This window comes from Armigeres subalbatus, chromosome 3 (assembly GCF_024139115.2).
Source record: "Armigeres subalbatus isolate Guangzhou_Male chromosome 3, GZ_Asu_2, whole genome shotgun sequence".
Lineage (NCBI taxonomy): Eukaryota > Metazoa > Arthropoda > Insecta > Diptera > Culicidae > Armigeres > Armigeres subalbatus.
In genome coordinates this window covers 159,930,444-159,943,431 of record NC_085141.1, presented here as the reverse complement: position 1 = coordinate 159,943,431, position 12,988 = coordinate 159,930,444, and the positions used below count along the sequence as shown (strand labels likewise).

At 39.1% G+C, this 12,988-nt stretch overlaps 2 protein-coding genes across 2 annotated transcripts in view; one reads left to right on the top strand and one right to left on the bottom strand.

Moving 5' to 3' along the window:
• LOC134222094 (uncharacterized) overlaps positions 1-11,500 on the bottom strand; it is a 28,420-nt gene extending 16,920 nt beyond the window's left edge. Inside the window, exons 1-3 of the mRNA XM_062701238.1 lie at positions 11,234-11,500; positions 10,347-11,168; positions 9,850-10,279 (exon numbers count right to left, since the gene is read on the bottom strand). Of these exons, the coding sequence (XP_062557222.1) occupies positions 9,850-10,279; positions 10,347-11,168; positions 11,234-11,410 (1,429 nt within the window). The 5' untranslated portion in view covers positions 11,411-11,500. The remainder of the gene's footprint in view (positions 1-9,849; positions 10,280-10,346; positions 11,169-11,233) is intronic.
• Positions 1-12,988, top strand: part of LOC134223283 (influenza virus NS1A-binding protein-like) — an 86,352-nt gene that overhangs the window by 1,486 nt on the left and 71,878 nt on the right. The window lies entirely within an intron of this gene.

Sequence of the window (12,988 nt, the reverse complement as noted above, 5' to 3'; positions counted from 1 at the left end):
ATTATATATCCTACATAATTGTTTTCTTAACAACCATGCGTCCCCATTAGATTAACTGCTCTGGAATTCCTGGAGCTGTTATGCGAACTTGTTTTCCACACTTGTACCTCTAGTTTTTTACGCGGTTTGATTTTAGTCGATTAAGACCTTCAGCTACAATGAAACAATGAGTTGACCCCACAAAACTATCCCCATAAGTATGAGAATCAAAGTACAAGCGTTCCAGTTCTTTGTTTTGGATTGTTAATTATATGGGTGCATACTGCATAGACCTGTGTGCCGGTCATATAATCAGCGGCGGCTGCGTGGTGGTCACTTTTGCCCCGGCGGTGGCGGCGTCACGGTGGTGCGCCGTTATCTTATATCGGCGGCGGCGTGAACCGGCGTGGGCGAAAAACTCAATGGCTAAAAAACTCAATTTTAACGCGGATTTTTGGATTCACACCGTAACAAAATCGACTTCAGTTAAAATTGCAATATTATACGTTTGCCGATCTTCAAACAGGATGTTCAATAGTCAATTGCTAACGACACTAATTAATACCTGATTACAAAATGTTATTAAAATTAAAACTATTTTATTATTCCCTGATTTTGATGAATTAAATTCTATCTATAACATTCTGCTTCACTTTTCGTGACCCCAGCAGTGTTGAGAATTAGATTTCGGTGTCACAGGACTAATTTGTTAATAACTTTTTTCAAAAGTTATTTCCAATTCAGGATTTTGATACACTGCCGTCATTTTGCTTCTTAATATATCCAAATTTCAGAAAAAAAATCGAACTTCTATTTTTAAGTATGGCAAATGTCAAAATGACCACATTGTTTTGAAACAACATTGCGCATTTAAGGGTAAATACTTAATAAAACGGGCTTGGTGGTCATATGGCTACCGCTTCTGCCTCATACGCAGGAGGTCGTGGGTTCAATCCCAGGCTCGTTCCATTCTCCTACTTTGTATCTTTTCATATATTTCTCATGTTCTAGCAATCGCTAGAACTGGAAATGGGCTTTCATACCATTTCTATCTTCTATCCCCCTAAAACTACAACTTGATTAGTTCTAGCAGGTAACTGTTAGAATTCGAAATGAGCGAAAAAGTTCGTTTCGGCATCGAATTAGAATACTACACCACCCTTTCATTACTATCACATTGGCAACCCGTTAACCAAGACGAACCTCTGCCATAAAACCCCTAAAACCCCAGATTCCAATAAAATTCCGCAGGAACTCGTGGCGAGTGCAGAGGTGTTCTCGGCTTGCAGTGGGCGAGTGACTGCATCATCAATTCCTTCCCATCCCCGATGACCGTGAGGACGTGGCCAGCGCCGTTATCGACCTTCCAAAATACTAGAGCTCTCGGACTGTGCACATTGAGGTTGGAGTGCAAATCCCATGCTTCCATCCATTGGTTCCCTGTGCAATTGCGATTGTTCTGGTCGATCACGGAGTAGCAACTACGAAATGCACGGTCATCATGCTCATGCTCATGCTCATGCTCAACATTGCGCATTTAAGGGTAAATACTTAATGAGCTACAGCTTCTCCTCGATGAGCCAACGCCGAATGGAGTATTCTTCTCCACTGGAGTTAACTTGTATAACACGTGGCTCATGCGACGGACGCCGCAAAAGGCCGTTCTCCTGTTTACTTCCGAGTATTGTCCGTTGCGCGTTACACTCTACTATTCCGATATCTCTCCGATCAGCCTCCTTTAGCGTTCATGTTTCATGGCCGGAAATATCAGGGTAATTTACAGATTCGTCTTCGTTCGCGGGTGACATCATTATTGCACGTCACTAGAGTTCCAAGTACAGAAATTCTTCTACTACTTCAAATGTCTCATCATTCAGCAACAATTTCACAACCACCACCCCTAATGAACCCATGTTGATTGCCTGCGACCACGTATTCCATTTTGCTGGTGTCGTGAATCCAATCGTCGATGTCACTCTCTCTTTCTTAAAAGGCACAAAAGCCTCTTCCACGGCACGACGATCAATCCCGATAATATCGTCCGTAACACCCAGGGACGCATGTGATCTTCATGATAATGGTACCGCTTCATTGCACACCAGCTCTCCTAATTGTTCCCTCGAGTTCTATTATTCATTAAATTCGAGAGTGCATCATTCTGCTGCTTCAATCCATCTGAGGTTATAAATGATGTCGAAATTTCATCCGCAACCCGTACGTTACACAAATCAGCCGCATCAGTTACGCCGGAAATCCATGTTCTAGCATAATTTTCCATAATTCACTTATATGCAACTTTGTGTTGGCTGGGGGGTCTCAATCTGAGGAATAGAACAGGGGACATTCATTTGTACTCCGAATTAAGGAGGGCTATTGATAATAAGCGCACTCCAGTTTGTGCCCTTGGGCAGTTGAAGAGTGAGCAAATGAGACCGTCTAACTAGCAAGCAGGTAATTCCTCGTCTTTTCATATTTACGACATAATATGATGCGGAACTAGGGATCTCCAGTAGCCTTGCGAGTAAAAGCGTAGGATAGTCAATCCGGAGATGGCGAGTTCGGGTGGGAAACATTCCCGGCACCCTGTGCATAATGTATCCATTTCACTTGTGCCACACAAGATACATACTCATTAGGGTGGTTAAAAAAATCGATTTTGCTCCACAGTGCTCATCTGATGCTTTACCATGTTCTAAGTGTCCTCTGAAAATTTGAGCTCATTTGGTTTAAAACTGATTTAGCACAAGCCGTATCAAGTTTGCATGCAAATTAGTATGGGAAAATTTATTTTTTCATTATACTGTTAATGACGTTTCCCCATTAAGCGCAGGTTAGAAGAAAACCTACATAGCTAAAAGGGACACTCAACAGTTTTCATCCAACGAAAACCGCATGTTGATTAATCGTCCCAATAATTAGTAATCGATTTTAAGACAGGTTGCGAATCTTTAGTCATGATCGTTAAACTTCTTTGAGGGCATCACTGAAATGTGCAGTGCAACATAGTAGCCTGAATTTGTGTGTGCTATCTTTCGCGCCACGAGCAGCAATGTTGCCTGTTGATGAGTTATGCAATTAGCTCCAGAAAACCACGGTATAGATTAAATTCGATTGCTAATTATTGGGACGATTAATTGAGATGCGGTTTTCACTGAGTGGAAGCTGTTGAGTATTCCTTTTAGCTATGTAGGTTTTCTTTTAATATGCGCTTGATGGGGAAGCATCATTAACAGTATAATGAAAAAATAAATTTCCCCATACTAATGTGCATGCAAACTTGAAACGGCTTGTGCTAAATCAGTTTTAATCCAAATGAGCTCAAATTTTCAGAGGATACTCAGAACATGGTAAAGCATCAGATGAGCACTGTGGAGCAAAATCGATTTTGACGTAGACTACGTCTGTGTTTTCTATATTGGGGTACACTTTACGATTGCGAAAATCGGGGACCGTCACGAAAATATGATAGACTTTAAACTTTAATATCTAAGCCGTTTCTCGATGGAATTTCAATTTTTTTTTACCATTCGATCAAGGATGAGTCAACGCTTCTTTGTATTTATTTGAAAATACTAAATTTTAACTATTTATTATCGATAATTAATAAAAAGTTTAGAAATAGGTAAACTAACCAATCACGTACATGCATCACTAGCACAGACATCAATAATCAATCACTTGCGGGTTTGGATCTAATCCTCAGTTTGAACAAGATTTTACGCAGAGCAGACGCATCAAAGCGATCGCAGCGGAGCGGACACAGCATCACGGAGGTGCTAATAACATTTTCAAAGAAAATCCATCGCATTGGTGGTGGTGCTCGATGTGTTGCTGCAGATCATTCAACCTCAACGAACCAGAATTTCATATGAAGAAAAGGTTGACCATAAAAACAGCACTGTAGCGATCCGGCACCGCCAGTGCCGATGCTGAAGATTTATTACAAATTGTGGTGTCAGTTAGTTGGAAAGGAACATTTTATGAAAAGAAAGAGTTAATTGCTAAAAATGGACTGTTTCGGTGGCATCGGGTTTGGCGTGGTAGTTTGGTTGCTGTTAGTGATTCCATCTCCCTCCGATGCGCTATCAAATTTGCTAGTTACGATTGAGTTTTGCACTTTGAAGAAAGTTCATATCGGATTGTCAGATCAACTTTTGGCGTGAATCCAAATGGAAATATATTTATTTGTTACGTTTGGTTTTCGCCCGCGATGTAAGCGTTCGTGGCAAAGTAAGGATTGTGATCAGTACTGGAACTGCTCATATTCAATAAGAGATGTCACGCGATGTTTACATATCTGCCTCTTTCAAAATCTATTGAAACGCGAAGGATGAATGGCATGCTACAAAAATCTCAAAAAATATTTTTTCCGTGACAGGTCATGAAAGTGTGCAATATCTGCTTTATTTTTGTGTTTATTTTCACTTTCAACTCGGCGAGTTAAAGAAGTATGATTAATTTATCGACTAGTCACTATTTTTCGCATGAATCTATTGAAATAACTTAGAAATTTATATTTTAAAATAAAGCACAACATCCTTTCATGACTGCCTTTCATGCGAAATTGATCAAAGTACCCACGATTCTTTCATTTGGTCGCCTGAAATAGAAAAAGGCGTTTTGCTCTCTGTCTTATGACGATCACGACCTTTTCCAGTACTGATTGTGATGTCCCCGACTGAAAGCCAGTCGAGTGGCTTCAGCGGCCGATGAGTCATGTTAATTCCACGGTTAGAGACTCAAAGTCCATCCAGCTGGAAACAACTATTCGACTTCATGATTCAGTTGGCCTCCGAGCAGTTTGCGCAATGTAAACAAAACGACACAAATTATTATGGCAAATACTACACAGAAAAAAATAATATTGTGTCATGGAAAATGATGTACTTTCTACAGGAAAAGTGTTCAATTGTCTTCAAAATAAAAGTTAAATAGTGCTAAATGAAAGTTAAAACTCGAATTTAAAAGTGTTTTCAATTTTGTTTGAGTGTTGATTTAAAAGTTCCTCCTTTCATCACGAAAATTGTTAAACTGCCAAACCACCTAACTTCGCGTTGACTCTCGGCAACTGACAGTTATCAGATTTGTTTTTATTCTTCCCCATCCCGCGCGCGAGTTATTTCACGAAAAGAATTCATCTTCAACGTTATCTTGGGCGTTTTAGTAAAATCTATACGGCAATGCATGGGCGAAAAAGGAAAGGCAGGGCATTTTGTCGATTATACTATCCTGATTCCTGTTGACATGGCTGCTCGTCATAAAGGTAAGTGCCTTGCATTTATTCAAACTATCAGAATACGATTAGGCTATCATATTGTACAGGGTTTTTTGGTGTATTTTTCTCTAGATAAAAACAGAAAAAGAGCAGAGAGATGCCGGCCTCGACCGAAGTCTCCTCCAGCGGCCATATAACCAGCGGAAAACAACTTTATTCGGCTATCCGTGCGCTACAAGCATGGCCAATTTAGTTTAAAATATGTACCCACGTTAAAAAATAAAACTAGTAAAAACAAAGGCAATTACGATTTAATCATCTTTGAAAAGAACACAAATTGTTGTGGCTTGGGAGATTCTATTGAGGCAAAATAAAATTCAGTTTCTAAATGTAAAAATCCCATCATTTTCATAATTTAACCCAGGGTTTTACCTTTTCTAGCTGACAGTTGTACAATTTAGTTTTGAAAGTTCAAACTTTTAATTACAGAGTGGCATGCCACTTTTGAAACATTATTGATGCAAAAGTTGCTGTACTTTTATTTTAAACATATCGAACTCTCTACGAAAAAGAACCAATGCAACTTTTTATTTTTACCAATGGTTTTTTTAATTTTAATAATGGTTTTTCTTTCTGTGTACGTAGTCCTACGTCATCTTTGCGTACAACCCGATTGGGCTGCACCTTTGAGTTTGTTGAACCACCCTATTACTCAACCACCCAAAACCCAAGTAACATTTCAAGTTTTATAACGCTCTTAAAGACCATAATTTACTCTTCAAGAGTGTTATAAAATCAGAATAAAACCAAAATGTTACTAGGGAATTATATTGCCGTCTCTTTTTTTCCCACGGAAATTTTATTCAATTTCCGTCAATAGCGTGACTATTCATAGTATTAAGTTATCATGCTGTGGGGAAAAATAGAAGGCAATTCAGGACGGGATTTAGGGGGGTCCGGGGCCATGGCTCCGGGCCTCAACAAATCTTATGAGCATGAGCAGAGCATGATTGACCGCCCACGGTTGCTACTCCGTTATTGCCAGGTTAGCTGTAATTACACAGAGAACCAACAGATGAAGTTTGGGACTAACATCATCTTCAATGTGTAAGTACTGGTGACCCAAAAATAAGCAATACCAGCGCCGGCCGTGTCCGAATGCAGGTCAATTAGGGAATAGGTAGGAAATTGTTGACGTGATACTCGCTTTGATAGAAGCCGACGAGTCATCTGCACTTCCACGAGGGTTCGTTTTCGTAAGCGGTATGCGGTGTATAGCGTGTAGTTTGATCGATGAAAACAATACTAATTTTTTTTAAAAGGCCGCACAAAACAGAACAAAATTTCGGTGATCGGCTGATCGTTCTGCTTACCGCACAAAGCAGAACAAAATTTTGATGACCGGCCGATCGTTCTGCTTACTAAAAAAAACACATCTGGACGCGATCTTCGATCGTTCTACGTCCAATACAAAACACGAACAAATCTGCACTGAACTGATTGTTTCACTATTCAATTTACTCGCCCACTCAGCAGAATCAGACATTTTGATAACCGCGCGACCGTACTGCGTCCAACACAAAACACGAACAAACTTGCACTCTTTACCTCCATGGTTTTGCGACAAAGAGAAAAGAAAAACTAATAGACGAATCCAAGTAAAAATAAGAAGAAGACACACGACGGTGTTAACTTTGACAGATCCTACAGTACAGCATAGGGATATAATTTTAAAATGCTTATTATAAATTCTAGACAAATTGTAATTAAAATCTGATTGAAGTATGATACGGAAAAAGTTCTGAATTACATATTCGGAAGCTTATCTCAATTTTTTGAATATTTTCCAAAAATGTATCTATCATACAGTTTGGAACTTTTTCCGTATCATACTTCAATCAGATTTTAATTACATTTTGTCTAGAATTTATTATAAGCATTTTAAAATAATCTTCCTATGCTGTGCTGTAGGATCTGTCAAAGTTAACACCGTCGTGTCTTCTTCTTATTTTTACTTGGATTCGTCTATACAATGCAGGCTTGGTCGCTTCTGCATACTGAGAATTGTGTTACTCCAAATCGACGCGCACTAATGAAGCACGATTTATCAACTTATATTTATTCCGTGGATTATCTTGCGACGAAGAAAAATTCTCAAAAACCGACGCGCACTTCAACACGATCTCTACATTTTGTATTGAAAAATTGGAAGCTCTTACCAAGTGTCTTAAGCAGTCCAACTGTTTCATAGCACTGCACTTAATAACATCACGACAAGAACATCTATACACTAATCATGAACTTTCAATTCAACTTAAACCGCCCGAAACTTTCATCGCTAGATTCCTGAACTATTTCAACTGATAAAAGCAATAAACTTGTGTGAAAAATCACTTTGACATATGGAAACGGAGCAGCCATCAACAGTAAAATATGTGGTTTTCCGATAGATGTAGCCATACCGAGTACAGCAATATAAGCATGGCCATGACTTAGACGATCGACTGGACTATTTTGAATTCCGTATTGTATGAGAAACAAAAGAGATGAAACGTCTTGTTACAATTAGAAACTGGATTCTTAAAGTTTAACGAATGCGGCATACTAGTTTCACATAATTTTTTTTTTCAACTCTCTATATGAATAGAACATGGGATAAATGACGTACCAGATTACTGATATTCCAGTTTTGTATTTATAGGGATTGTAGGGTATGATATAAACAAAAGAAGAAAGCATATACGATGGTCATCCAATTAGAACCACTTTGCTTGAAGCACTTGAAACATATTATTTTACAACTGAACTAAATTAATCATCAATCAAAAGGATTATGTTTAATTAAAAAGGAACTAAAAAAGCTTATCAAAAATATATGAATTGATATAATTTTGACAAAAGCAACCACTCCGGGCCCTAACAAATCTTGTGTACCAAAACCAACCTTTTTTGTACATTTCGGGGCCCCCACAAACTGTCAGCCCCGGGGCCCCTTCCGGCTAAATCCGGCCCTAATTTCAATAAAAATTTATTAAATTTTGGGTTCCCACACCAAAAACCCGATTTGTGCAGGGTATTTTTTCTAACCGTGTAGGACAGCCCCATAAAGGGTGTACGGAATCAAATTGCATCATTTTCAAAGGTCAATTACATTTCGCCTTCTGGGTTGATTATACTTAACAAGTTTATTTGTGGACGTATTTCGTCTGTATTTAAAAAATCAAAATTTTCAAAGTCTGTTGTCTGTGATTTTTTCATCAAATGCTGTGTCTGGTTGTCTAAGGTTGTCACTGGTTTTGTTTTTTCCATCTGATAGTAAAAAGAGAAGTGTCAAATATTTTATTTTTTGTGAGAATTTCCCGCGTGCTGCGTCTGGTTGGCTAGTCACCGGACAGACAAACAGGGCTATTATATATATGATGATATGATGAAATTGTGTCAATCATTATTGATTTATTAGCATTTATCGGTGAATACAACATCTAAAGCTCAAAGTAAAGAGGGATTGCAACAAGCGCAGCGAGCAAGCAAGCGAGCGACAAATATGAAGCGAACAGAAATTGAATTTTTTTAGCAGAAGGCCAGTTGTGAGAACAGCATTGTTGAAATCGCTGTTATTTTGGCTAACGTCCACCCAGGAACGGCTTGCTTCCACCAGAACCCTGTCTTGGTAAGAGTAGTTACCATGCTGCTACCCAAGCTGTTCCTGGGTGGACGTTACAAGACACTTGATTCCAACCAGATGATCTTTGCTAGACATATTTTTTTACAAATTTCAAATTTGTGCCATAGGAATATTTACAATGAAGAAAATTCTATATATCGGAATACCTGAGTTAATCTAAATTAATGATTTCAGAAATACCACCACCTAGCGGCCAAGTTCCAAACAAATTAATACCTCATGTCAAAGCACAAGCCTTCCTGCATAACCTTTTTGAACAGGTGCAGTTCAAAGTGGGTAAGATTTTCAGATATAACCAAAATAAGTATAAAAAATCACTGTTTTTGTACCCTTTTTCACGAAATTCTCTCCCCACGAGATATCCGATGATTAAATTATCTTTCGAAACAGCTAAAAAAATCAGAACTTAAAACAATAAAAAAGTTATAGCAATTTCAAGTTGGGGTCAATATGACCCCAGAGCACAGACAAAGTAAGTTTTTTTAGCACAGACAGAAGGTTAAGAATTTAAGATTCAAATCGTAACCCGCTACCTATAAACTGGGAATTGGAATCAGTCAATATTTATTTACCAGTACAACATGAGTGACACGAGTTTCGAAACATCCGCTTCGGTTTTTACGCATCGTAGTAGAGTTTGCGGTGTGTTCTGTATCTGTTAGCCGTTTGACCTAGCCAGGTTTTCCGCCCCCTAAAGATATTTTTGACTTTCGACAATGGACAAATGGGTAATGCATGTCAAAAACGTCAATGAGTCAATTTTAGAATGTCTGCCTTTGTCAATAACTCGCGATATGGGGAGCGGGTGAGCAGAAAATAGACATATTGTTGATTTACTACATTGCGGTGCTTAATGGCTCCTAAAAATAGCTGTTCAACGAAGATTTGTTTTATTCACAAAGGCAATCGGCTGGCGGCTGCTTTGCAAAAAATACTATTTTACACAAATGCGTATTTCAGTGCAAATAACCTTGGTAAACTAGTTTAAAGGCACTTTGATTATCCATTTTTGGTTCGTCAACGTCAACGTAATTCGAAAGTTTCATCTGCAATCTCCTCATCCAATACAATTCAGCGCCCAATATACTCAATGCGACTGCTAGACCGATTCCCAGAAAAATGTACAGAGATCGCAACTCATGCAAACCAACCGAGTTAAACGCAGCGACTCCGGACTCGCATTTTGGTTTCTGGGCAACCCAGATCATATGCGTGCGGTGTATAATTCCGACCTCCATCTGCCATATAAGCCGCTGACGGAATAGGTTTCGATACTTGCTTCCCTTTTTAACAGGGATGGAGAAGGGCGCTACCTTAATCGCTTCCAATTCATGGATCTTACAGGTGTCCTGTGGAGTGAACGTCTCTTTGATCAGGTGATAGGCTGCATTCACCTCAGTCTGTGATTAGAGAGAAGTTTGTTAGTGGTTAAATCAATCAACACATAATAAACTAAGCCACTCGTACCTGAAATGCATATAACTCATCCTTAACTCGTTTCATTCCAACTTCAGCTTCGATGAGGGCCTTCTTCCCAAAAGGTTTGATCTTCTTGCGGAACAGTCTCTGCACTTGAGGATCCTTGCTTTCGTTGAAGTAAACCCACACGTAGACAACATCCATGGCTCCGACTTTCAATGGTGAAGCCGTCAAGTCATCGACCGATGTGATGGCTTTGCTAGGACTTTGAAGCAACGCTACGATCGTTGCCGAATAAGCAGTAAAAATGAAGAAACTTGCTAGCTTGGCTACAAAGAATAGGAATTTTGTTGAGTTGAAGTAAGAGGCCAGATCGATACTCTGTTGACACATGGTTCCGATGATGAAGGTTAAAGAGTCTGCCGGAGTTAGGAGTTCCAGCCTGGAAATGAACCTGAAGCTCATCATCGTTATCCAACAAGCGATTATGAATCCCAGACAGCTGAGCCACACCTCACCACTGAACGGTAACTCAAAGATGTTGGAAACCAGTGATAGTGGAGGTTGTTTGAAGATAACGCTGGTCTTCAACAGTAGTGTTACAATGGTAAAATCTACCACTTCCATTCTTTCGGACCGCATTAGGTTACCCATTCCTGCAAGCTCAACGGTTCGGTTTTGGAATAAACCCATCAGTCCGTTGAAGGTGCCATTTGTTTTCCATCCACCTTGGTCAACCTGAATCATGTTCAGAGTGAAGTTCATATCGTACATCAGCTCCTTCACTAGAGGAAAATTAGCTTTGGCAAACTGATCGTGGATGGTATCCGAAGTGTCGCTGATCCCAGTGTGGGTTTCGGGAACGGTGATCTGTAGCGAACCCAAGTTTTTTTTTGTGAAGGTTGATGAGGAAGGATTATAGACGACATACTCACCGCTACCCCTGTAGGCATGGCGTATCCGCGTAAGTTCTTTCGTTCTTTTGAGTTCCTATCGAAACGACGCAATGCGTGATGCATGTTGGTGAGGTTTGCCAGATCTCGACCACGGTAGCATACTTCTATGAATACCAGGTCACCCTTACTATGTTTTTTATGCACATCGAATATCATCCAAGACGACTGGAGTATTCCAACAACTGCATTGCTTCCAGGCAAAACTTCCACATGTCTTAAGTCTCCATTGTATCGCGTTTTAATTTCCTCAACGAAGCTAGGTTTATCGTCAGCAGATTCTTGTGCATCGATAAGAAACATCCAGAAAATGTGAGTCTGCATGAACTCATTGAGATAACTGATTCTCAGTAAAGTTCTCAATTTATCCTCACATGAACCATCTACTGCAACTCCGCTGTTTCCATTCCACGACACATTGAAATTGTCAAAATCGTTCAGTAAATGCACAGTGAATCCGGCCTCCAGATACTTTTTCATCAATTGAAAATTATCCTCTGCATAGAAACAATTTACCACAGTTATCAGCTTAATGTGCCGCGCCTGAAAGTACGAATTAGATATTTCGTAGAATTGTACCCAATCAAATGATTGGATGGCAGAGCTGAACAAAAAGAAGATCCACATGCAGAACAGTTTTCTCACTTCCATTGCGTGTTTTTTGATCAGTTCACGAGTCGGGGCCCTAAATTTATAGACTTGTTTGCGATATGACGTTATGCAAGGCAGTCACAAATTGCTATAATTTATTCAATATGCAGGTGGTCCTAATTGAGTTGTTGATCAGGGCAATGATTGAATATTTATATGACTGCATAACTTCATAACTCGCCAATATGAACGAGTTGTTCAATCTTCATCCACAAAGAGCCGAGGAGCCCAAGGTACTGATTGTTTTTGTACGATTGAGTACAAGTTGGATGGAAATGATTCTGGAACACTATTGTACAAAGCTCGAATCGCAAAAATAAATGAATAATTTTAAAGACGGAACAAGAAGTAGAATTTGGGCTCTGGGAAAAGCTTATATGTGTTCTTGATCAAACTTCTGGAATTGGATCTATACTCTGCAGCATTCAGCTTGTCGTCGCTAACCAAAAAGTGATGAAGCACACACATTTATTTAGATTTTATAGATTCCTCGTACTATTTTCAGATTTTCAGTTTTAAAGTTTTAGAAAGTGTCTTATTATTTGTGTTATGAAATTTTAGGGTTTATTTCCAGATTTTAAACTCGTTTTGAAATTGAATGATTTTCTCAGGTGTGTTAATTTCGTTCGTTCTAAAGCTTCTTTTTTTTGAATAACAGAATTGAATTTCAGAAAATTTCCTAATTACTGAACCTCGTGCAAAGAAAGTAAAAACTTTGCCCATAACTATGAAGTATATTTTCCTTTTCAAATAACCGTCGTCTAAATTTCCGTGATAGGTTTTAAATACCAATGAAAGCGACACTCATTTGTATCGAAACAGACTCAGAATGTAAGTTCTCATACGCTGCATTTATAACAAATGCACGTTACTTCGGTTAAGAACCTAGGGTGTGAAGAAATCATGGACGAAAATCAGTTTCTCTTGTTGTCGCTTATCAGAGAACATGTTGATTAAACAGAATGCAAAGCAAATTCTTTCCAAGATCGTCAAAGGCATGACGTAAGAGTAGATTGAAATAATTGACAAATTCCGCGCCAAATTGACGACGGTCTAAGCGCTGCCAATTAGGCGAGGAAGGCAGGT